Here is a 27,035-nt window from a genome sequence, read left to right on the forward strand (position 1 = left end):
TTCACTTAGCATAATACTTTCCATGTTGATCCACTTATATGCAAAGTTCATGACTTCATCCTTTCTGACAGCTGCAGGGTATTCCACTGTGTAGATGTACCAAAGTTTCTTTAACCAGTCATCTGTTCTCGGGCATTCGAGATTCTGAATGAAATTTTTTTCCAGATTCTGGCTATTGTAAACAGTGTTGTGATGAACATACAGGTGCAGATGTCATTTCGACTATACTTTTTTGCCTCTCTAGGATACATTCCCAGAAGTGATATTGCTGGGTCAAATGGGAGCTCAATTTCTAATTTTTTGGTAAGTGACCATATTGTTTTCCAAAAGGGCTGAACCAGTCGGCATTCCCACCAGCAGTGTAGGAGGGTTCCTTTCTCCCCACATCCACGCCAACAGCAGTTGCTTTTGTTCTTTTGGATGTGAGCCAGTCTCTGTCGTGTGAGGTGGTATCTCATAGTTGTTTTGATCTGCATCTCCCTGATGATTAGTGATGAAGAGCATTTTTTCACGTGCCTTTTATCCATTCGTATTTCTTCCTTGATAAAGTTTCTGTTCATTTCTTCGCCCCAGTTTTTGATGGGGTTGGATGTTTTCTTCTTGTAGAGGTCAACCAGTGCCTTCTATACCCTTGATATCAACCCCTTATCAGATGGGTATTGAGTGAATATCCTTTGCCATTCTGTAGATTGCCTTTGTACTCTGGTCACTGTATCTTTTGCGGTGCTAAAGCTTCTTAGTTTAATATAGTCCCATTTGTTTATTTCTGTTTCTACTCAGTTGTGTGTCATCTTTGAAGATACCATTAGCTTTAATATCGTGGAGGGTTTTGCCGACCTTGTCTTTCATGTATCTTATAGATTGTGGTCTGATGCTGAGGTCTTTAATCCATTTTCATCTGACTTTTGTGCATGGTGTTAGGTCGAGGTCTAAGCCCATTTTTTTTACATGTGATTGCCAGTTATGCCAGCAGCATTTGTTGGTTTTTTTTTTTTTTTTTTTTTTTGCTTTTTCGGTCACACCCGGCGATGCACAGGGCTCACTCCTGGCTCATGCACTCAGGAATCACCCCTGGCGGTGCTCAGGAGACCATATGGGATGCTGGCATTCGAACCTGGGTTGGCTGCGTGCAAGGCAAACACCCTACCCACTGTGCTATCACTCCAGCCCTGCCAGCACCATTTGTTGAAGAGGCTTTCCTTGCTCCACTTCACATTTCTTGCTCCCTTATCAAAGATCAGATGATCATATATTTGGGTTGCATGTAAGGATATTCCACCCTGTTCCATTGATCGGCAGCTCTGCTTTTGTTCCAGTACCATGCTGTTTTAATTATTACCGCTTTGTAGTAAAGTTTGAAGTTGAGGAGGGTGATGCCGCACTTAAAAAGTTATGGAAGCACTTTTTAAGAAAGGAGCTGTAAATTGCCAGATAACTCTGAGTGTTCTTGTCAACTCATGACCTTTAAGTTCTGATTGGCATTTTTCTAGTTTTTGGTATTATTGACATTCTTTCTCTGGAGATTTGGAAATTCTCTGGAAATCCCTAAAGTTTATTTAAACCTTCTATTAGCTGACACCAGCACTGGACCTTCTTTGATACAAACACAACAAGGTGGGTCTGGGAGGAATAGACAGATAAGAATATAAGGCAGAGTAGAAATGCCATTGCCATATTGTTGATACAGAAGTCCCAGCTTCTTTGATACAACCATATAAGGATGCTAGAGTGCTCCATTACATTCTGACAAGAGTGAAAGTGTAATTTTCCAAGTCTTTGCTGGTGGGAGTGGGGTAGGGATCACAGTTTTTTCTGAGATGTTGGCTGTGATAAAGCAGTTAATTTCCAATATTTTTCTGCCTTGCAAGGTCACCACTTGACTGGTTCATTGGCTAGGGAAAGCAGGCTTCTGAGAGGATGGTGTGTGTGTGTGTGTGTGTGTGTGTGCGCTCGCGCGATGCGCATCTTTTTAGGCTGTGTTGTAATTTTGAGTTCTAGTCTAGCATATCTGAAGTAAGGAAGGAAACATAAAGAAATATCTCACTGTCATGCTATTTCTTGGTCCTAGAGTTCATAGTTAACATGTGCCATCCATCTCCCAAAGATTTCTTATGATTTAGGTGTTTTAGTTGTATTTAGCAGTAAAAACAAGGAAAAATATTTCTGCTTCACTTTTCTCCAGAAACGAAGTTTTATAACTAACTTTAAACTACCATTTGCTAAGTTGTAGCCTGTTTTCAAATAACACTTAAAAATATAGCAAAAGGTTATTAGAATTATCTTTCTCCTCCAGCTTTGTATCTTTGTAAATCTAGAATTTTCCTTATATATTTCGGCCAAAATAATCTACCATAAAATTGAATCAAAGCTGATCTAAGATTATTCCAGTTGTCATCTATTAAGGGGTATATTGAAGTCACTTTCAAAATTAGAATAATCTTAACGTACACTAAAATATTGTTTTAAATATGTAATTTTATAAAAGTACATTACTGATGTTAACACATAGAACTCCATTACTGTTATTTCAATTTTTTTCCTTTTTAATATCCAACATTTTCAAATGTCAATATAAATCATTGTCACTGTCACTGTCCCATTGCTCATCGATTTGTTCGAGTGGGCACCAGTAACGTCTCTCACTGTGAGACTTATTGTTACTGGTTTTGGGCATATCAAGTACGCCACGGGTAGCATGCCAGGCTCTGCCATGCAGGCTCGATACTCTCGGTAGCTTGCCAGAGATGGAGGAATCGAAATGGGGTCGGCCAAGTGAAAGGCGAACGCCCTACCACTGTGCTATCACTCCAGCCCATAACACACAAATAATTATTGGGATTCTCAATAACTTTTAAGAGTATAAAGAAATCCTGAAACCATACTGTTTGAGAAAAAAATATTAAAGGAAATTCTTACTTCTTTTCCCAAAAGTTGTAGTTGTGGTTTATGAGCTGGTGGCATTGTGAAGATAGCAGCATTTTCTTCTTCATTAACCATATTAGGAATTCCACGCAGTAATCTACAATGTGATAACAGATACAAATTTATTTTTTAATTCATTTATATGAGGCAAAAGATACTTGTTCTCATTTTGTATCTGAAAATACACAATAGTGATATGTGTAGGACTCGTGTCCAAAATGGAAAATAATTTAAAAATGCATTAATGAATTCTGAATACATTTTAATAGTGACTTTTATCTTGGTTTTGTTTTTACTATACTGAAAAATCACAAAGGGAAATAGTTCTTTACTTCTGATTACTAACCTGCTACCCTTAACATACTCTCAAAGAACTATTTCATTTCTCAATGTGAGGAAAAGCATAGAGCTAGAACACTCCTCTCATATTATCTTATTCCTTTAGATCTTGCAGAATAACAGAAAACTGTTTGAGCATTGGGTCTTCCTTCTAGGCTACAAAGTGCATGCCCATAAGAATATGTATAGAAGGTTCAAAAATCCTCAACAAAATCCTTAATTAAAGAAATAAAGTAAATAAAATTTTAAAGACAAAAATGTATTAGTCATGCTTAAAGACTGCTATTTAAAGACTCCTGAGAGCTGCAAATTTAGTGCATAGTTTTTATTTCATAAAAGCTATCAAATGAGCTTTAAATGGGTCTATACAAACTGTATCAATTGCCCATGAAAAAATTTAAACACAGTGTTTCCTCTAAACCTTTGGTATACCATAATATGTGTAGGTAGTTATTTTATGAGTCACCAAATATGAAAATTGTATAAACTAAAACCTAACTGATTTTACTATTAATACTACGGAAACTTCAGATCTCATCATACCAGCTCTTAATATAAACCAGGCCCTGGGTCAGAAAGTAGGAGAACAGCGGTTAAGGCACAATTAATCCCTGACTGATGGGACACCCAAATCTCCAAGATTACTCCTTAAAGACATGCCTTCCCACTGCAAAAGAACACAGGCCAACCTACAGCTGCCAAGAAACTATAGGATTGGGGTGGGGTATAACATTGGGGGCACACAACTCTGTATTATACCCCTTCAGGTGTTCAGGGAACTACATGCAGAGTCAGAGATTGAACCAGAGCTGAATCAAGTGCCTTATCTCCTGTACTATCTTTCTGACCCAAAATTATAGGATTTTGTCAAAGGAGAATCCCTGGCATAAAGATTACCTCTAAACTAGTCAAATATCCAAAATTAAAGAGAAGACAAAGTTCAACACTCAGCACGATAAATATAGTAGATGATTGCTCATATCCATCCTATCCTCTTACTGTGCTTCTCTGAGCCGCTGAGAATGTAGAAACAAAACTCTCTGGCAGGTATCTTAGGATCCATTAACAAAACACATTCATATACCATTTGCAAACCAGAGGATTCTGATATTTCTTTTGGCAAGCGGAAAACATGAGTCAATGTTGACTTTTTTTTTTTTTTTTTTTTTTTTTTTTGCTTTTTGGGTCACACCTGGCGATGCACAGGGGTTACTCCTGGCTCTGCACTCAGGAATTACCCCTGGCGGTGCTCAGGGGACCATATGGGATGCTGGGATTCGAACCCGGGTTGGCCGCGTGCAAGGCAAACGCCCTACCCGCTGTGCTATCACTCCAGCCCCACAATGTTGACTTTTGCTGTAGCAGTGTTTCACTGACAGTAGAGGCTATCCAATCCCTGAGTATCAGCTAAGGTAGGAGGCTGGGTTGGTGATGTCCACAGTTAAGCATGTTGAGTGAGCCTCCGTGGAGTCCCTCCATATCTATAGTCCATGTTCCTATTATTTCTATTGATTTCATAAGCATTGACTTCTCACTGCATTCATTTTTAATTTTGACAGTTACATGTTTCAGCTGTATGCAATGAATTCTTATTCATATATTCAGGAAAACCATAACACAAACAAAAAAAATGTGCTACATCCAGGAGCTATAAGAACACATCAAAAGATCAGTAAAGTATTTTTTCTACCACCAAAGAAGAGAGAGATTTACTTAAGAAGCTACCTTTAGGTAAGGCCCTTACTTTGCCTTGCCAGGTACCTGATATTTGATCCCTGCTACCTCATGGACCCCCTGTTCTACTAAGAGTAATCTCCAGTACTTCTCAATGTGGCCTCCAAACCAGAAGGGTAAAAAAAGAAACTATTTTTTTTACCTGCCACATTTTTATTATCTGACCCTAGGTCAGAAACAAGATAATAGAATTATTTACCCTTTTTTTTCACATTCCAAAGACACACTAAATAATTAGTTCTCTTTTTTTTTTTTTTTTTTTTTTTTGGTTGGAAGTGATTCGGCATGAGCTGAACACTGAAGTGCATCGTTCTGGTAGACATGAGTAAAAGACCTTAGCAGATGAATCACTTATTTATTCTGAATGTGTTTTCCCCCAGGTTTTTCCTGCTTCCTTCATTATTTTCAGAGAGAAGACCAATCCTCCCCATTAGAAAACACCACTGATCATGTTTTCTCACTGGGCATATCCATGGCAGCTTTCCCACCCTGAACAATCAATTCTCAGACCCTGCAGTTTGAAAATTCAGCTCAAACTTGATATTCTCTACCCTGAAATAGCATCAGATTCCATAAGTTCAGAACATAGTCTCCCAACAATATCCTCCACTTCGGATGCCAACCACATGCCCAGGTAGTACCTGTACCTCTAATGAACTGGTTATAAACTAGAGGTGCCCACAACCTCTTCCTCTGGCTTGGTTAACTTGCTAGATTAGTTAACAAAGTTCAGAAAATACATTAACACTCTTGATTAACACACTTGATTATGGAACCCTGGTTAGCAAGGCAAGTACTTCCGACGCTATATACTCTCTCATCAGACCACACAAGCCCCATTCTTAGGAATTCCCAATGCTGATAAGAAGATGCCAGCCAAATGAAGGCAAAATGTGTATCAAACACATTAATGCACTTGGCTATTATAAAGAATTAAACAGAGTGCTAGACAGATGAAAGCCTATACAGGGCAGAATGGGGGGAAAGGAGCAGAGCATCTGTGACCTCTCAAAGCAGCATTCATCCTCCCTCTCTCACCACACATACAGGTTCAACAGCCCACATTTCTCGAAGTCCCTTCTTTAGGGGATTTCTGTAAGCTTCATTCCTTACAATTCATTAACAAGACTCCATCATGTACTTGCTGTGGCTCATACTTGAGTGAGGTTTAATGAAAATAGAGCTTCTGTGCTATCTTTAACCATTGCTGAACTTGAACTCAAGATCCTTCTGCTTTGCAGAGATCTAGGAAGCTGCAACCCCGAAGTGCCAATCCTCCAAGTCACATGATTGACTTTGCTGGGAATGAGTTCCATTTATTTTTTCTTATTCCTTTGTGTTGGCCACACCCAACAGCACTCAGGCCTTTACCTGGCTCTGCATCCAGGAATCACTCCTGGCTGTGCTGGTGCTAGGAGACCATCGGGCATGCTGGGTATGGAGCCCTGGTTAGCAAAGCAAGTACTTTACACACTATATACTATCTCTTCAGGCCACACAAGCCCCATTCTTAGGATTTCCCAAAGCTGATAAGGAGATACTAGCCAGAAATACCAAATGAAGGCCAAATGTGTATCAGAAATACATTCAAATCATCGCACAGCGGGTAGGGCATTTGCCTTGCATGTGGCCAACCCGGGTTTGATTCCTCCATCCCTCTCGGAGAGCCTGGCAAGCTACTGAGAGTATCCCACCCCCACGGCAGAGCCTGGCAAGCTACTCGTGGCATATTCGATATGCCAAGAACAGTAACAAGTCTCACAATGGAGATGTTACTGGTGCCCGCTCGAGCAAATCGATGAACAATGGGACAACAGTGCTACAGTGCTGAATGACAAGACACAGATATAGATGTAGATACAGATTTTATTAATCCAGTATTACGGCTACCATAGTAATTATGACTAAAAAATCTCATCTTTAGTTTCTCCTTAAAGGCCCAAAAGAAATTAAGAGCAGAATTCAAAATTTAAAAACCAGCTAGTTCTTCTAGAGAAAGAACAATCATCATTATCTTATTCTTCCCCAAAATAATCTTAGATAAGAAACTGTTTAAACCTTTGATTTAGGTTTGCAGATGGAGATGGCTTAAGCCTCCTCTGAGGCTGTGCTGGGTTGGACAGGAATTTACTGAGACTGAAAACTACCTACGTACGGCCAAGTTCCCTTAACATCCAAACCTACAGAACGCTTAACAGACCAACAGCTTTCCAGATCTCTCCTCAGGAGATTCAATTTGAGGTTTGAGATAAAGCCTAAAAATTGATACATTTATCAAAACGCACCAGGTGGCCTTTATCTCCTAGGAAAGTCTGATGTGTTAATACAGTGAAAAAAGCTAGCCTTGGGAATGAAGGTAAATCTCAGATTTTAGAGCCAGCCACAAAGGGCTGAGTGCATTCTTTGCATGAAGGAGACCTGGGTTCAAATCTTAGTACCTCACAGTCCCCCAAACACTGCAAGAAAGAAGCCCCAGCCACAAATTCAGGAGTATCCCCTAGCCACCTCCAGGTGTAACTCCCAAACAAAATAAAACATTAGACTTTAACCCCAATATGCCCCTGTGGTGTGTTAAATTGAATGGTTTACTTTCCCTTTCTATGTCTGTTTCATCTTCCTAGAATAACAATAATAATAACAATAGGATATCTTTCAAGGTCTGATGCTTGGAAATAACATGTGAACCACCTACACACAGTACATACTTCACATGTTGCATGTTGTCATTAAAATTAATATTCTCCTTGAGGGGATTGAAAAGGAAACAAGCCCATCTCTGCATGGGTTCAACCTTCTTTCTAGTCAATCCCACTGTGGTCCAATGATGTCAGGGATATAAAATGTATCTTAGAGTAAGTTGCTATCACAGAAGTTAGAAAACATTTGCTCGTAGCTGGCAACGCCCTTTAAAATACTTGCACTTCTCTGAGTTACATGTAAGCTGACCATGAGCTCCACCCCAGGAAGCATGATCTCCCAAGTTTCTCCTTCCAACAATCCTCTCTCCTCCTTAGTGTGACCCAAACAGCAAAGCTGCCTCTTCATATCTTCGCTACGACTTCCTTAGCAAATCTATGTTGTTCACTGGGATATAAAATCTGAGAAAGGTTTCACAGGATTGAGGTTGCAGTCACATTGATGTAACTCAAGAATGTTGTTATTTTCAGAGTGCCCACATACAAAAGCTGCACCAAACTAATAATAGACTGAAGATTTTTTTTAAGTGCTTCTAGCAAGCCGCTAAAGTGATTTTAAAACCTATTTGCTGGGTTGCAATACACAGCTTAGAAAAAAATGTAACTTCAAAATAGTATTGTTTAGAAAGCAACTCTTAGATATAGAAAAGAGTTCTTAGAGATGTTAATATTCCTGAAATGCTAAACTGCAATTGATTGTCTTTAAAATCTTTGATATCCATAACAGACATAATGACATCTTAAAATATTTTTTAAAAATTCAGAAAATACAGTCATAATAAAATGATACAGGTATAACTCTCTCCATTTTTAAACAAAATATAATTAGAGAAACAAAATCCTTTATTTTTAATAATTGTTAAATTCACTGTTACATGCAAACAGTGACATCTGGTGGAATGACATTGCTTTGCTTTAGCAAAAATTTCAACTTTCACATACAGTCTGTTATAAAAGCCAACAAATTTCTAAGCAATTTTTTTTTGGGTATTTCCACACTTTAGAACATACTAATAGTATCTTATTGAACACTGATACAAATATTGAAATTACTTTCTATAGATCCATACTTTTAGAAAACATTTATTTAGACAAAGGGGTTATTTGTAGAAAATGGATTATATAGAAATAATTTTGGGGCTAGAAAGACCCACACACTTGTGTGGGTGGCAGAGGGTAGTGTGTGGGTGAGGAAGGGTAGTTAAGATAGAGAAGGGTACAGTATGACAGTAATAGCACTGTAGTACTGTCATCCCATTGTTCATCGATTTGCTCGAGTGGGCACCAGTAACATGTCCATTGTGAGACTTGTTGTTACTGTTTTTGGCATATCTAATACGCCACAGGTAGCTTGCCAGGCTCTGCCATGCTGGCAGGATATTCTTGGTAGCTTGCCAGACTCTCTAAGAGGGATGGAGGAATCAAACCCGGATCGGCCTCGTGCAAGGCAAACGCCCTACCCGCTGTGCTATTGCTCCAGCCTATGACAGTAATAGTTGGAAATAATCACTTCAGACAAGAACTGAGTATTGAAAGTAGGTAAAAGGATATACGAAAAAACGTTTCAGTATCTGTATTGGAAACCATAATGCCCTTAAGAAGAGAGAGAGAGAGAGAGAGAGAGAGAGAGAGATTGAGAGAGAGAGAAGACAAGAGAAGTGCCTGCCATAGATGCAGGCTGAGGATGGGAAGTGGGGTGGGGGGAGGGAACTGGCGACATTGCTGCTGGGAAATATGCATTGGTGGAAGGATGAGTAGTGGAACACTGAAACCCAATCATAATCAGCTTTATAATGGTCTATATCATGGTGATTCAATTAAAAAGTAAATAAAAAATTTTTAAATAAGGTATGTTCAAGTTTACTCCTGAGAAAGAGAAAGAAAGAAAGAAAGAAAGAAAGAAAGAAAGAAAGAAAGAAAGAAAGAAAGAAAGAAAGAAAGAAAGAAAGAAAGAAAGAAAGAAAGAAAGAAAGAAAGAAAGAAAGAAAGAAAGAGAAAGAAGAAGAGAGGGAAGGAGGGAAGGAAGGAAGGAAGGAAGGAAGGAAGGAAGGAAGGAAGGAAGGAAGGAAGGAAGGAAGGAAGGAAGGAAGGAAGGAAGGAAGGAAGGAAGGAAGGAAGGAAGGAAGGGGGAGGAAGGGAGGGAGGGAGGGAGGGAGGGAGAAAGAGAGAAAGAGAAGGGGGAAGTTGAGGTTACTTTGATTCCAGTGCTAAATCTGTTGTCAACTGTAATTAATTGAACAGAATTTAACTCCCTCTTCCATAATCAGAGTGTTAGGTTAGATTCTTTTGTTTTGTCTTTGGGTTTTGCTCCCTTTTGTTTATTTGGGGGTTTAGTCTTTAGGTTACACCTGGTGGTACCCACTATGGAAAACTGGAGGTTCTAATGATTGTGTTTCTCTGATATGTATCACCAGCTAGACCTCAAAATAGGGATTGAGTCTTTTTTTCCCTCTCAAAACATGTATTTATCCCTCTCTCATATATCCATGGGTTAAATCTTTGGTTTAATATTTTGAGTCATTGCCAGGATTATGCAACAAGGAGCAAGATTAAATAAGAGGTGGAGGGCAGATCCAGAACTAAAGCTGAACTGAAGACCCACTGAACAAAGACAGACAAACAGCGAAAAGACAGTGAGGAAGAGTCAGACACATATATCCAGATTGGAAGGAAATACAGAGCTGAAGACAGAATATGGTTATTCAAATGCACTGTGTTAGCCCACAGGTCTCCAGGTCTACCAGGTCTACACTGCAAGTGGCACCAGATAAAGCCCGACATGGAACAATGGCACATTCTATTAGAAGACAACCAATGATGAGAGAGTACAAAATAAGGCAGCGTTCGGTAAGGGTCTGATAATTAAGCCATTAACAACAAATCAGGGAAACCTATCAAGAGTCATCACAGCCTTAGCCCTCCACAGAGGTGAGTTGTCTTTTAGGAACTAAATTTTCACTTCCCAAAAGAGAATAAGCAATATAAGATAGAGACACACCCAGATAAAGAGAAATTTTGTTTGTAAAGTTGGGTTGCAAGGGATGAAACTAAACAATGAAGGTAAATTTAAAATAAAGTTTTTTATTATCTCAGATTATTCGACTAGAGCATCTCAGAGTCCTCCTAGAGTATATCAGAACTGGTTCTGAAAGTAAGAACAAATATTCATAATGTAGGACGAGAGAGATAATACAGCTGGTAAGGCATTTGCCTTGTGGACCCAGGTTCGATACCTGGTACCACAATGATCCCCAAATCCTTGCCAGGAGTGATCCCTGAGTACAGACCCAGGAGTAAGCTCTGAGCCCAGTTAGGTGTGGTCTATAGACTATAGACTATAAATCTATGTACTATATACAATAAAAATCAATATTTCATATATCTCACTCTTTTGTGAACTTTGAAACTCATTCATTCATAGAGTCACATACATAGGTATATTCATATATATACTTCATTATATATACTTCAATATAATCCTTCATATACATGATTATTAAAAAAACACATGGCTTCATTCAAATATTCATATACATGCATATATTCAGAATTAAGTATGAGAAGGTCTTTTACAAGTCCACAATGAGTGGGATATAATGAAACTGATATTTAGAATAAGAACAAACTTTTATCAGCTTTATAAATGTGAACTGTTCACTTAATCTCTGAACTTCATTTTCCACATTTGGAAAATGGAATGATTTTGTTTACTACATAGAGTAACTATACTGCGTAATAAATTAACTTTAGTGCATTTGTTAGATTTTTTTATTAGAGAATATGTTAATTTTTTTCTAGAGAAGAGAATCAAAGTGATGTACAGTTACAAACATGAACTTTTGTGTTTGAATTTCACTCATACAGTGATCGTTTACTCATCCCTCCACCAGTGCCCATTCACCTCCACCAATGATCCCAGTATCCGTCTCACCACCCCCATCCCATCCCCTACCACCCCACCTTGCCTCTGTGGCAGGGCATTCCCTTTTGTTCTCCCTCCTTTTGGGTGTTGTAGTTTGCAATAGAGGTATTGAGTGGCCTTCATGTTCAGTCTATAGTCTACTTTCAGTTCGCATCTTCCAACCTAATTGGGTCCTCCCAACATCCTCTACTTGGTGTTCCCTTCTCTATCTGAGCTGCCTTTCCCCCAGCATGTGAGGCCAGTTTCCAAGATGTTCAGCATCTATTGAGTAATTTCCTATTTTCTTATTCAAATGGCACTATTCCATTTGGAGAGTTTAAATAAAATATTTGGAATAAAAGCATGTTAAATACAAATGATTTGCAAATCATAAATAGTAGATAGCAAATAAAAATACTCATATACCTATCCTTCCAGGGCTGGAGAGATTTGCTAAGGTACATGTAGGGGCTAAGGTATTTGCCTTGCACACAGTCCAACCTGGTTTGATTGCTGGTACGATGTAAGGTAAATCAAACATCCAAAGGAATGATTCCTGAGCATAAAATCAAAAGTAAGTCCTGAGCACCTCCAAGAATGACCACAAAACAAGAACTTAAATAAACTAAAATAAAACAAATAGGTAAATAAATAAAACCCACAGGAGATTGTAAACTGTTAAGGCAACAACTTTAATGTCAGTTTTATAAAATGTCAGTCTTATATCAACAAAATTTAATTCATGTGTCTTCACAGGGAGGAGGGAAAAGCCTAGATAATCTTTACCATATAAAAACATTAGTAAAATATTAGCCTCTAACAATCACAGCGGAAAAAGTATGTGGCAAAATTTTTAGTCTTTTTCTCTTCCACCTCTCACATCTTTCAAGGATTCTAAATAACTGAACTAGTAATATAAACCTGCACCCCGATTCTCCACTTAAGATCTAAAAGCAGCGTTTTAATCCATCCAAGATGAGCAGTCAAGAATTTTCAGTTAAATCTCTCCAATATTAACTTCTGGTATAAATGATCTATCATTATTCAAAGATAGAAACATAGAAAAATCTAATATGAGTTCTATCAAGAGAATCTGAAAAGTGTAGAAAATACAGCAATACTCCTAAAGAGGATAAGTATAGGGCTGGAGAGATAGTACAGGGGGTAAGGCACTTGGCTTGTTTGTGGCCCACCTGGGTTCGATGTCCAGCACCACATAAGGTCCCCTGAGCACTGCAAGGAGTGATAGAGCACTGGTTGAACTCTACAAGAAGAAAACATTCAACTCCATCAGAAAATGGGGCGAATAAATGAACAGAAACTTTATCAAGGAAGAGATACGAATGGCCAAAAGGCACATGAAAAAGTGCTCTACATCACTAATCATCAGGGAGATGCAGATTAAAACAACCATGAGATACCACCTCACACCACAGATACTAGCACACATCCAAAAGAAGATCACACATCCTGAACAAGGAGTGCAGAGCCAGGAGTAAGCCATGAGTGCAGTCAGGTCACTGTCACTGTCACTGTCATCCCATTACTCATCTATTTGCTCGAGCGGGCACCAGTAACGTCTCCATCGTGAACCTTGTTGTTACCGTATTTGGCATACCAAATATGCCACAGGCAGCTTGCCAGGCTCTGCCATGTGGGTAAGATATTCTCGGTAGCTTGCTGGGCTCTCCGAGAAGGGCGGAGGAACCGAACCTGGGTCGGCTGCATGCAAGGTCAGCTGCATGCATTACCGCTGTGCTATTGCTCCAGCCCGCAGTCAGGTGTGGACTAAAACTTAAAGCAAAAAAAATTATATGAATAGCATTATTCTGAAAATAATTTATTATAGAAATAAAAAACATTTTAGAAAGAATTAATTTGATACTAAGGAAAAATTTATTGTATTCATAAAAAGAACAAAAGCTCACATAAGACAAAAGATGTTTCTTTTTTTCCTTTTTTTTTTTTTTTTTTTTTTTGCTTTTTGGGTCACACCCAGCAATGCTCAGGGGTTACTCCTGGCTTTGCACTCATGAATTGCTCCTGGCAGTGCTTGGGGGACCATAAGGGATGCCGGGGATCAAACCCGGGTTGGCCACGTGCAAGGCAATCACCCAACCCGGTGTGCTATCGCTCCGGCCCAAAAGATGTTTCTTAAGACTAAAATATCTAAGAAAAATTTTATAGTGATAGTAAAATAATAATTAGAATGAAATTTTTGCATTTAATGTATCAAAATAAAGCATTAATAGGGAATGGAGGTTTGAGAGATGAACATTAGCAAAATAAAGCCAAATACTGAAAAATATGACAGATTACAGAAAATATCGAAGGAACAAAAGGAGAAAAAGAACATGGAATAATATCATTTTATCTAATATGTAAATAGAGCGCTGGACTGTAGCACTGTCATAGAACTGTTGTCCCATTGTTCATCGATTTGCCTGAGTGGGCACCAGTAACGTCTCCATTGTGAGACTTGTTGTTCCTGTTTTTGGCATATCGAATGCGCCACAGGTAGCTTGCCAGGCTCTGCCATTCAGGTGAGATACTCTCAGTAGCTTACCGGATTCTCCAAGAGGGACAAAGCAATCAAACCCGGGTCAGCCGTGTGCAAGGCAAATGCCTTGGCTGCTGTGCTCACTTCAGCCCGGTAATATGTAAATATAGAATTATTATTAATTGATTTTAAGAAATTAATTCCTGTTTAGATTACATATTTAAGTGTTAACAATCTATATAGGATACATTAATTAAAAAGGGGGAAATGCCACATAAATAAAAAATAAAATAGAAGAGTTTCACTTTTTGTGAATTTAGGATATAAACTACAAAGAATTAAGAACCATAGCTAACGCTTTAATATTCCTCCACCCCAAAATTCATGTGTCCATAAACACCAATTTACATGTTTAGTTCTACCTTTTTGCAGATTAGTTCTAGTCCTTTCTTTCATGTAGAACTCTACCTCACTCCAACAAATCCCATCAGTTTTCCATGGGTGGATATGTATACTGCTTTCAGTAATGATAAAAACTGAAAAATTAACATCTTTATGCAATTACCTTAACAAATGATATTGGTGATATTTGGAGCCCTGCCCCTGGGAAAGATCACCTGGAGAGTATAGGTAAAGTGTGAAAGATAAAAGATCCAAAGATAAGCCTGGGCACTTCAGTGCTTTGAAGTCAAGAAATAAGGAGACTGAGAAGCCAAGGGGCCATGAAGAGAACCACGAGTCAAGGCCAAAGGGTCGGTGAGTGATCAGCTGTGTGCACTGCTAGAGATGGCAAGATGCAAGCCAAGCAGCTAAAATTCATGGACATATCAGTCCCCACAGCTGAAAACTGGGGTACACTCAGGAGTGGGGCAGGCGGAGTACCTGCCCTGTTGAAGACTGGGCAGCCATACCCACGCCACACTGCTGCAATCGAGCCGAGAGCTCAACTCCAGCACTGCATGAATATTCTCTGCAGAGAAACCAACCTACAAATAATTTCAGTTCCCAGTGCCCAGGCTGAGGTTTCTAGTGTCTTCTGGAGTAGGGAAGGGCAGCCTCCTCCCCACCTCTCACAACCCATTACTTCTAGAAGTCTCAGCAGTCACACTCAGTTCCTGTAGCTACTTCCATATCAACACATTGGCCCAGATCTCAGTTCCTGAAGTTTCTGGATCGAACAGCCACATACACAGCCATGTCACACCTCCTAATTCATCAATACTGCAATTCCAATAGAAGCACACCAAATTTGATTAGCGAGAGTGACATAGAAGCCAACTTAATCCAATAACCTTAAAGCAGTAACAAAGAAGGCCCAACTAGCAACCAACAGCTTTAGTAAATTCTTAGACAAGGATTTAACAGTCCAGTGATGAGATATAATAATTGTCCCCTAAAAATTAATTATATTATACCTATAATTATTGGAGCTTTGTTATCTAACCAATTTCAACTCGAATACGTCACAGGTTGCTTGCCAGGCTCTGCCATGCAAGCGGGATACTCTTGGTAGCTTGCCAGGCTCTCTGAGAGGGATGGAGGAAAAATGTTAACATTAAATATAATTATTTTCCTTATTTTATTCATTTCTTTTCATGATATAAGGTAGTTTTTATTTAAAGGAATTCATCTAGAAAGACATGGAGAAAGAGAAAGAGAGGAATACATGTTCAACAGAGAACACTAGCTTCTCCAAAGTGGAAAAAGCCTGATTCCTCCTATTTTAAATAACCACATCTGAAACTCTATACTAAGACTTCTAATAATATGTTTATAAGCTTCCTTTTATAATATACATATTTTAAATGTAAAAGTATCATAATGGAGTATTTGAACAAAACATCAAATTTGTTCTTTGATAAACTAAGCTGACTTTAATTTTGCTGTTTATGAATAGTACATCAATATTTTAAATAAATTTAAGCATGATTCCAAGCTAATCCTCTAAAATATTCTTGGTATTTGACACAAATAACAATTACTATCTACAGAATTGGAAAAGCATTAAAACTACATGACCACAAGCATTAGAATGCTTTGTAGTTTAACTATTCATTGCACAGAGGGGAAAAAGAAAGAAACACCAACTGACAAAGTATTTCATGTTTACAATTATCTTTCCTTGGAAGACTTATTAGTGCAAAAAAAAAGTCATACATATCTCCAAATTCAGAGGCTCAGCAGACAGATATATTTTGAAAAGGTTAAGCTATATTTAGCAACATAATCCTCAAGAAAAGGATGCCACTGAACTAAATATTTAGCACTTAAATTAGCTCCTTATTTGAAACTTAGGAACAAATTACCAAGAATTATCATTATCAAATAGAACAGTTATTGACTCTCTGAGGAAAGGAAGTGAGCTCTGCATAAAGAAAAAAATTAAACTGGAAATAAATTAGTGATTTTAACACTTCACATGAACAATAAAAGCTGTAAGGCCCCAAATGCTACGTGGCTTACCAAGTGATAATGTAAATGGTTTGGAAATAGCACTTCACCACTAGCAGATTTGGTTTAACCTATTTTTCACTCTTAGCTTTAAGCTTTTTAAAAACATTCCAAAGACTGTTTTATGGAACAGAGTTACAGGAGTATTTTTGAAGAACTGTTTTCATTCTTCATAATTATTTCAACAATTAAGCATTGACTTGATAAATTAACACTAAAAGACATATAAAGTTATTATAAAAATAAATCTTTGAAAACTCATTTTCCAATATAGAAAACAAACATGAGTATGACCTTCTTTTAGGGATTCAAACTGAATCACACTGATTATTAAAAACAAACAGACACAAGGTGATTCTACACCAAGATAAAAGGGCAGTAAATTATATGATTTTTACTGCAAGTAAATAGGTTCAGAATATGCTATTTTTTGAAAAGCAAGTTGTTGATAACTTTGTGGTAGTATAACTCTGCTCAAATTTTAGTAATGAGCCGTGGGAGAGATAGTACAGCAGGAAGGGCTTTGTCTTACATGCAGCAGAGCCAGTTCAATTACCAGGATCCCATATGCTCCTCTGAGCCCACCAAGAGCAATCGCTAAATGTAGCAGAGTTCATAGCTTAGTGTGGCCCAAAAGCAATATAAATACTAAGTTAAATTTAAATTAATATTCTTTTATTATGTGTTCATAAATATATGTGTATATATACATGTATATGTGTGTGCCTGTATATATACACACATATATGCAATTAAAGCATAATTATTTAATTGTAGCACACACTGTAGCACTGTCTTATTGTAAGTTACTATTTTTTAATATTCTTAGAACATATAGCAGATGACTTTACAGTATTCCTACCAGCTCTTCTGAAAGGCAAGAAAGACCTTAGAATATGCATTCTTAATGAGCAGGTGATATCACTCCTAAGAAAGTAAATACTGATTGGAAGGAGGCAATAATAATAAAGATAATGTCCATTTTTATGTTTGAAGCCAGATAATGCATATAGAATTTATTACATTAAGAGGGGGTAATAATGATAAAAAATGAGGAAAAGTGTCAAACAAATATAGACTTCTATACTATCCAGAAATAAGTATTTGGGTAGGTAACCTAATATCTTGGAGCCTAAGTTTCTTCCTGAGTATAACAGAAATTATGATTTACTTCCTTATAGTTGAATTTTCTATTTTTAATTATTGTTGGGGCATTTGGGAAGAGGGTTGTTTTTGGCTTTTATTGGTAGTAGTGTTATATTTGTGGTGCTGGGAACAGAACCCTGAAGCTCATACAGTTACTGTTAAATTACTATTAGAATCCTTACTTTGTCTCTCCTTTCCTATAGGTGAAAATCTGTAAATTATTTTCAATTATAAACTTTCATAAAAGAAAACTCAAGATTCCAAAGGAATAGGTAACAAGGGGGTTGTGGGGTTGGGGTGAAAGGGTGGGAGGGGAGAATGGAAGAAACCTTAAGAAATGGAAGAAAACTCAGAAATAGAAATTTTTTATATGATCATTCTGGGCCTCAGTCTCTGTCTCTCTCTCTGCCTCTCTCTGTCTCTCTCTGTGTCTGTGTCTGTTTCTCTGTCTGTCTCTGTCTCTGTCTCTCTCTCTCTGTTTCTCTCTCTCTCTGAATAACTTCACTCAGATTGACAAATACCACAGTCAATATAAACAAAGAACAATGGGACTGATCTTCAGTAAGAAATATGCCATTTCAGGGGGTGGGGAGTTAGGAGGTAACAGGGAAGAGGTAATATCTATGGTGGAGGGAAATATTCAACTAGGAGGAAGTAGTGCTGAAAGGTGGTAGAGTCTTATGCATGAATGGAATACTATACAGCTAAAAGAGACGAGGAAATCATGTAATTTGCTACAACGTGGTTGGAACTGTGAGATATCCTGTTGAGTGGAGTAAGCCATAAGAAAGACAAACAGGATGATCTCACTTATCTGTGAAATCTAGAATACCAGAGGAGAAAATGTAGTAAAGGGGGAATGCTTAGATCACCGTTGACATAAGAGAGAAGAGATGGATAGAGAAGGAAAGAAAGCAAGAGAGGAAAAAGAGAAGTCATGAGTGAACAGGCATCAGAGCTTCAGATATACCAGTGATATGAGTGAAGGTTATAGCCATATATCCAAAACACAGATTCAACAGAACTGGAAACATTAGACCTAAGCAGCAACCACTTAAACTTTGTAATATGCCTGCCAAGTTGACAGGCAGGGGTGGGTGAGGGTTGAGATGGGAAGGGAACCTAGGATCACTGGTAGAGGGAAGTTGACACTAGTGGAGGGATTGGTGTTGAATCGTTGTATGCTTAAAACTCAACTATCAGTAACTTTGTAAATCAGGACTCTTTAGTTAAAAAAATTTTTTTAAGAAATAAAACCTATCAGTAACAGGACTGTAAATCACAGTGTAAAAACATATTTTTTTAAAAAAAAGCATCTTTCCTGGAGGCAGACTGGTGGGTGGGAGGCAAATGGGGGAGGAGGCGTTGGTGGAGGGAAGTGTACACTGGTGGAGAGACTGATGTTGAAACATTGTTTAAACATTTTGGAAACCCAATCACAAATAACTTTGCAATTTCACAGTGTCAAAATGAAATAATTTTTTTAATTTTGTACATGAACCCTGGACCCCAATTATACCCACTGACAATAATATCTAAAATTGGCTTCTACCCACCAAATCTATGATATTATTGGTTATGTAGGACTGACAGAGTTGCTTGAGTTATTTGTGCCTCAGTTTCCACATCTGTACTTCATAAAGTTGTTACAAAAAACAAGCAAGATGCTTATAGAATCCTTCACAGGAAAAATTAGACACATGCTAAAATTATTTCATGATCAGTTCATGTTCATAAAAGAAGGAAATGAAGACAATATTCTATATTATATATATTTTTGGAAGGAGTGAAAAAGAAAAAAACTATTATTCTCTCCCAAATATCCAAGAATGGAATCAAGACTTCAAAATCAAAATTCAAAAGGCAGAGGAACTCCCATCCACTGCTGGCAGAAATGTTAGCTGAATCAGTCCCTCTGGAAAAACAGCATGGAGAGTTCTCAGTGAACTTACAATTGTCCTGTCATATGACCCAGCAAGTTCATGGTTGGGCTTCTACAATCTGGACAGAAAAATATTCATTCAAAAGGAAATATGCATACCATTATCCATTTCACGCACTTCAAACAATAGCCAAGATATGACATCAACCTAGGTGCTCAAAGACAAAGGAATGGATTATGAAGATGTGGTATGTATAAATAATGAAATATCATACAACTTGCAAGGAAAGATGAAATCATGAAATTTGCTGCAACTGGTTAGAACTGGAAGATACATTGAGTGACGTAAGCCAGATGAAGGACAAACACAGGATGATCTCACTTATCAGTGTTATGTAGGATAACTGGATGAGGAAATGTAATGTAGTAAAGGGGGGGATGCCTAGATCAGTCTTGACCGTAGAGTATAGGGAGGAGAAGGACAAGGAAGGAAAGAAATAAGGGGAAGAAGGAAGAAGAGAAAGGGAAGTAATGGGGAGCAGGGGTCAGGGGTCTCAGTTATACTGATGATGTGAGAGAGTGGTATAGTTATAAATACAAAGCAACAGACTCAACACCACTGAAAATACAAGATCTAAACAACAACCACAGAACTTTGAAACATACCTGTCAATGTAGGAGGGGCCGGGGGAGGGGCAGGAGGGACCTACCTGGGAACACTCGTGGAGGGAAGTTCACACCTGTGGTGCGATTGGTATCAAAATATCGCATGACTAAAACCCAACTGTTAATAACTTTAGAAAACATGGGGGTTTTAATTAAACTTGAATGTTTTAAACAAGGTGAAGTTAAAGTTGTTTTAAAAGGCAGACTTTAAATTTAAATTGCTTTAAAACAAAATTAGCAGAAGAACTCTTACCTATCATCTTTATCTTCATCTCCAATGCAACTTCCAAAAAGAGAGGCTCCAAGTTGTCCAACCAGAGTTTCGTGACCTTTCCTGCTGGGTGTGTGATATACTCGAGAAGCCAAGCTCAAGTGAAGTGGCAGCTGATGGGCTGGGAAAGTCTTGCACAGCACATGAAGGGTAGGAAATGTGCGTTCTTTTGTAATTCTGCAATACAGAAAAGGAAATAGGCTTCTTTATCTTCTTGTGGTCAGTGGGTCTCAATTCATTTACACTGACGAACCTAATAAAGATGTCTGGTCAGTAACAATAGTACAGCAGGTAGGGCATTTGCCTTGCACACAGTCAACCCCAATTCAATCTCTGGCGTCCATTATGGTCCCCCTGGCACCACCAATTCCTTAATTCCTGAGTGCAGATCCAGAAGTAACCCCTGAGCATTAACCCCTGGGCATTACTGGATGTTACCCCAAAAGAAAAACAATAACAACAAAAGATTTGAAAAGATGTCTAAAGGAGCCAGAAAGATCACTTAAAGGGCAGAGAGCATGCTTTGCTTGCAGTAGGCCCAGATTTGATCCAAGTCATTGCATGGTTGTCTGATCATTGCTAAAAGTAACCTCTGAGCACTACCAGTTGTGCCCCTGACCCCTGTCCCACAAAAAAAGGAAGTAAAAAAGAAAATTTACTAAAATGGATATCTAAGTGTTGGAGATCAATTTAAATCTATAATAATGGTATACAAAAGATAGACATACCTATCGGAGAGCCTGGCAAGGTACCGAGAATATCCCGCCCGCATGGCAGAGCCTGGCAAGCTACCCATGGCGTATTCAATATGCCAAAAACAGTAACAATAGGTCTCATTCCCCTGACTCTGACAAAACCTCCAATCATTGCAAAAGATGAGTAAGGAGAAGTTGCTAAAATCTCAGGGCTGAGTATAATAAAGATGTTACTGGTGCCCGCTCCAGTAAATCACAGAACAACGGGATGACAGTGATACAGTGAATAATGGTATATGACAAGTTTAATGTCACAATCTCAGACCACTGACAAAAGCTTCAAAGTCACATATCCAACTGCCTTCTAGAGATCTCAACCTCCATGTCTCACAGATAACTGCGAATAGAAATATCTAAAAACATATACTCATTATCATCCCACCATAAATCTCTTCTCTCCTAAGAAGATATTTAGGATTTTGTGTCTCAGGTGGTAAGACTATCCCCAGCCATTATGCACTACTCCTTTGCTACTTTCTATTTAAAAACTAGCATACCTGTCGAACTGGAATATTACAACACACTGTCCTTTACTAGCTGCAACTGAACCTTAGGTATCTACAAGTCACTGTGTTATCTTACCTTCCCACTAACCTCCCTTTCCACACAGAGAAAATAGCATAGAGATCTATCTATCCTCTGTGACCAACAGAATTGGCTATACAGGAGTCATTCTTATCCTTACTTTGGAGCACTATCTTTTGAATAGGTGGCAAAATGGTGAGAGGCTAATGTGATCTAAACAAATTACTGCAGATTATAAGCCTACTTTCCTTCTTATTAATTCCTGTTAATGACTCCCGTCTAGTATGTCTCCCTTATACAGTACTTCTAAATCCCTGCATCTTTATTAAAACTATATACTTAATGAATCAAATGACAAGTGAGCTTTAGACTTGTGTGTTTTCTATGACCAGAGCTGACAGTATTGATGCCTCCTTGGGAGAACTACTCTAATAGTTATTTTAAGCCAGCGGAAGTACAACTGATGACCTACGTCTCAATTTCATCATGACTTGACCTAGTCATTGGATTTTCCTGCTCCATATTCTAAGCTAAGCATCCTTTCCAATTTCCTTGTATACAGTGGGAAAATAGACTTCAAAGTTTTGACTATTTCCTCTCTGCTGAGTGTTTCCCTGTCTCTTCCCATCTCTGACATCTACCTAGACTCTTCATCTTCAAGGCACATAAACATTGGCATCGTTTTCTCTCTCCTTCTCCTGCTCACTGAATGAAAAGGAAAGCACGTACCCTGCATGTGTTTTCTTGGGTATGCTCCTTCTCCCTTCAACTGCTGACATTCACTCATCAAAGTCCTCATCACCTCAGCCTTCAAGGAGCTTCCCATGGGTTGAGTACTGTATCTTTAAACTCCTCTTTTCAACACTTAGCACACAATGATGCCACATTAATCTTGAAATACTCCTATACACGACAACATTTCTCTTGTTGCATACTGCTTCTATTTCTCTCTTAAGTTCCAAGATCTTAATAACTATATGGCCTTACTTCCATATGGAAGTCAAAAATACAGTCGGTGGGGCCAGAGAGATAGTATGCTTGCCCTGCATGCAGTTCAACTCCCAGAACTTCATGTGGGCCCAGGAGCACTACAAGGAGTGACCCCTGAACACAAAGCCAGGAGTAAGTCCAGAATACTACTCAATGTAGCACCTCTCCCCTCCCCCCAAAAAGAGTCAGATCACCTATGTCCTAATCCTATTTAAAATCCATCAGAAGAAAGTAAATATTTCTACACTTCATATTTCAAAAAGCTGGAAATAATATTAGTGCACCCTAGATACAGTTGCTTTAAGAGATAAAGGAACTGGGGCTGGAGTGATAGCACAGCGGGTAGGGCGTTTGCCTTGCACGTGGCCGACCCGGGTTCAAGTCCCAGCGTCCCATATGGTCCCCTGAGCATGACCAGGGGGTAATTCCTGAGTGCAAAGCCAGGAGTAACCCCTGTGCATTGCCAGGTGTGACCCAATAAGCAAAAAAAAAAAAAGAGATAAAGGAAACTACAGGGCAGAGATATAGTACAGCAGGTAAAGTGCTTGCACTGCACTCAGTGAACTTAGGCTTGATCCCAACATCACATATGGTCTCCTGGAGTGATTCCTGAGTACAGATCCAAGAGTAAGACCCCGAGCAGAGAGGGGTGGAGAGTTAAGAGGAAGGAAGGAAGGAAGGAAGGAAGGAAGGAAGGAAGGAAGGAAGGAAGGAAGAAAGAAAGAAAGAAAGAAAGAAAGAAAGAAAGAAAGAAAGAAAGAAAGAAAGAAAGAAAGAAAGAAAGAAAGAAAGAAAGAAAGAAAGGAGGGAGGGAGGGAGGGGGATGGAGGGAGGGAGAGAGAAGAAAGAAAGAAAGAAAGAAAGAAAGAAAGAAAGAAAGAAAGAAAGAAAGAAAAGAAAGAAAGAAAGAAAGAAAGAAAGAAAGAAAAGAAGGAAAGAAGAAGGAAGGAAGGAAGAAGAAGGAAGGAAGGAAGGAAGAAGGAAGGAGGAAGGAAGGAGGAAGGAAGAAAGAAAGAAAGAAAGAAAGAAAGAAAGAAAGAAAGAAAGAAAAGAAAGAAAGAAAGAAAGAAAGAAAGAAAGAAAGAAAGAAAGAAAGGAGGGAGGGAGGGAGGGGATGGAGGGAGGGAGAGAAAAAGAAAGAAAGAAAGAAAGAAAGAAAGAAAGAAAGAAAGAAAGAAAGAAAGAAAGAAAGAAAGAAAGAAAGAAAGAAGGAAGGAAGGAAGGAAGGAAGGAAGGAAGGAAGGAAGGAAGGAGGAAGGAAGGAGGAAGGAAGAAAGAAAGAAAGAAAGAAAGAAAGAAAGAAAGAAAGAAAGAAAGAAAGAAAGAAAGAAAGAAAGAAAGAAAGAAAGAAAGAAAGAAAAGAAAGGAGGGAGGGAGGGAGGGAGGGAGGGAGGGAGGGAGGGAGGGAGGGAGGAAGGAAGAAGGAAGGAAGGAAGGAAGGAAGGAAGGAAAGGAAGGAAGGAAGGAAGGAAGGAAGGAAGGAAGGAAGGAAGGAAGGAAGGAAGGAAGGAAGGAAGGAAGGAAGGAAGGGCATTTTGAAGAGTTATCTCTCCAGTGGCAGATGTTATTATTATAGAGCTGCAGGACAAGTCACAGGACCAGTAAAACCTATCTGCTACTTCAGTTATAGATAAAATGCTATTATTTTGTCCATGTAGCTTTCAAATAATATTCCAAGGGAAAAAAACTTCACAAAATTTACTCTTTTTTTTAACATCTATTTGCGAAATCTATTACCCAATACTTGTGTGACCCATTCTGACACTTTCTCTAATGGCTTAAAGACTAAAATTGTCTCAAGGAGTATCAGAGTATAAATACAGACTTTGGAATTGTCTAAACTCAGGTTACAAAAGTCTGTTCTAACATTTGCAAAATGTATTAGTAGTGTCTCAGCAGGTCTTGGGTAAAATCAGAATATAAGTGCTTATCGCTTGTCATTTAAGAGCTGATAACATGGCTAGAGAGATAGCTCAATGGGATGAATACAGGAAAAGCATGTTTCTACAAGTAGGTTTTGATTCTCAGCACTGCATGGTCATCCTGTGTCTCCCTCACCCCAAACCTCCACAACCAGGAATAACCCCTGAGCAGAAAGATAGAACTAGTCCTCAGCACCAGTTTGTGATCCAAAATCCAATATAACAACAATAATAATGATGATGGTGGTGGTGGTTGACAATAGTAACAGCTTATGGTCAGTGGAAATCTTAATAAACATTTATGTTTATTGCTGCTATTATTACTTTTTACTACATGGTGCCTAATCTATAACCAAGTACAATAAGAACATTATAAATTAATAGAGTGGCTTGTGTTGTTTCCAAAACAGAATGTGTTCCAAGGTACATCTCGGATATGAAAATTATACATCTTCAAGAGGCAGGGAGGAAAGTGTAAAACATTTGGACATAACTAGGACAAAGAGCCCCTAATTGAGGGAGTGAAATAGGTCTGGAAGCAGGCGTGTCAGGCATTCAAAGCTCCTAAAAGATAACTAGAGAAAAGAGAGTTGAACATTTTGTCAAACTCACCTCTCTCACCTTTCTTTCTGGGACAGGTCCTGGCTGGTGGAATGTACTTGAGATTACCTTACAAATGGTATTTTTGCTGTTGTTTTCCTTAAAGACAAATCACAACCAATCTGAATTCCTATGTTTCCATTGTACTCTAAAAGCATGGATCCACAAGTACTCTCTCTGGATTGACTTGAGTCATCAAGTCAATAGATTAATTCCCAAGAAAAGTATTTGGGGGGGCTAGTGTCTGGTGAAAAAATTTGTATTATAAAAAAAAAAACAGAAGGAGGGGGTTGAGGAAAAAAATGAATGAAAAAAACTATGAATAAGTCTTTTTCCAAAGTTCCCTCTATTACATATTTTTAATAACAGTCTTGCATCAACCCTTCGCATATCATTTCTCTTTAATTGGAATTTATGATTTCAGTTTCAGTGAATTACCACAGTCCTAAATATATCAAAAAAAGATCTACAAATATTTTTGGCATGCTCAAGGAAGACTGTGTGTTTTTATAGCACACTCTCCTTAAACAGGACTATTTGTCATTCTTTGAAACACTAAGACATAAAAAAGAAAAGACTTTGACTCTGTGTGTGGCCACACTACTTTGCTTAATGCACTAAATGCAAGGTTTCTTAGGAAAAAAAATCAAGAAGTTTCTGCTTCATTGATAATCTGACAGTAACTATTTATTGAAAGTAAAATACTTGTTGTCTGCTGTCACTATTTGTTTTAATACATAATCTTGCTAACTAAATGAGTTTAAAGCAATGCAGATAAGCAATGGCATGTACAGGGTCACTTAAATGCCAGTTTGACTCTTTCATAAACTTTGGAATTCTTTTCCCATGAGCCTATCCTCAGCTACTAAATCGTGAGTAATATCCATTTACAAAGTTTAGGCTGGCCATAAAAAGGTTGTCTTCTATGTCCAGCACACCTTTCAGTGCCCTAAGCAACAACAAAAGCTAATAATTAAAGCTTCTTTAGGCCTCCATAAAGAGTTAAATGACAAAGAATCTAGAATAAACCAACCCATAAAAAACCTAGTGGTGAAATAAGCAGAAAATCTATTTCAGCGCTACATAAATGGCAAAAGATAAATTATAAATTGCATGTGAACAATATTATTCAAAATTGTAGTTGCACCCCTGAAAAAAAACAGAAGGGAACTGAAATATAAAATGATAATAGAGAAAATAAGATCACTGAAACTACCAAATCAATTATCTCGCTGGTCCCATCAAGAATTATTTTCATTCTAACCACTGTATCGTAAAATGAAGCACTGGTCAAACCCAAGAAAGAAAGAATTGTGAAGCACAGCTTAACTAACCTATTTGCTATCAACTCCTTCTGTAAGAAGATTTCATTTACTAAGCTCTCGCATAGGAATTTCTAAACACTCAATTTTCAGTTTAAAAACTGCACCGAAACCCTGACAAAGTTCAGTTGTATAGATACTACCCTATGGACATAAGATTGTATACATGTTTAGTGCCTGACACTGCTCTACAGGCTGAACACAATTTTTGCCACACCAGGTGTCACAACAATGTTTGCAATCTCTATCACTCTGTAAGTAAGTGTGTGAGTGAACGCCACAACTGAGATGTGCAAACCTCAGCAAAGCTACAAGTGTGTAACCAAGTGTGTGAGCTCCCCTTCCTCACTGCAATAACAACAACAAATGGGAAAGAAAGGGGAAATATTAATAATAAATTTAACTGAAAATAT

At 38.2% G+C, this 27,035-nt stretch overlaps 1 protein-coding gene across 1 annotated transcript in view; it reads right to left on the bottom strand.

Moving 5' to 3' along the window:
- TTC6 (tetratricopeptide repeat domain 6) overlaps positions 1–27,035 on the bottom strand; it is a 211,106-nt gene that overhangs the window by 109,668 nt on the left and 74,403 nt on the right. Inside the window, exons 5-6 of the mRNA XM_055132084.1 lie at positions 20,491–20,685; positions 2,917–3,019 (exon numbers count right to left, since the gene is read on the bottom strand). Coding sequence (XP_054988059.1) covers positions 2,917–3,019; positions 20,491–20,685 — 298 coding nt within the window. The remainder of the gene's footprint in view (positions 1–2,916; positions 3,020–20,490; positions 20,686–27,035) is intronic.

This window comes from Sorex araneus, chromosome 3, assembly GCF_027595985.1.
Source record: "Sorex araneus isolate mSorAra2 chromosome 3, mSorAra2.pri, whole genome shotgun sequence".
Lineage (NCBI taxonomy): Eukaryota > Metazoa > Chordata > Mammalia > Eulipotyphla > Soricidae > Sorex > Sorex araneus.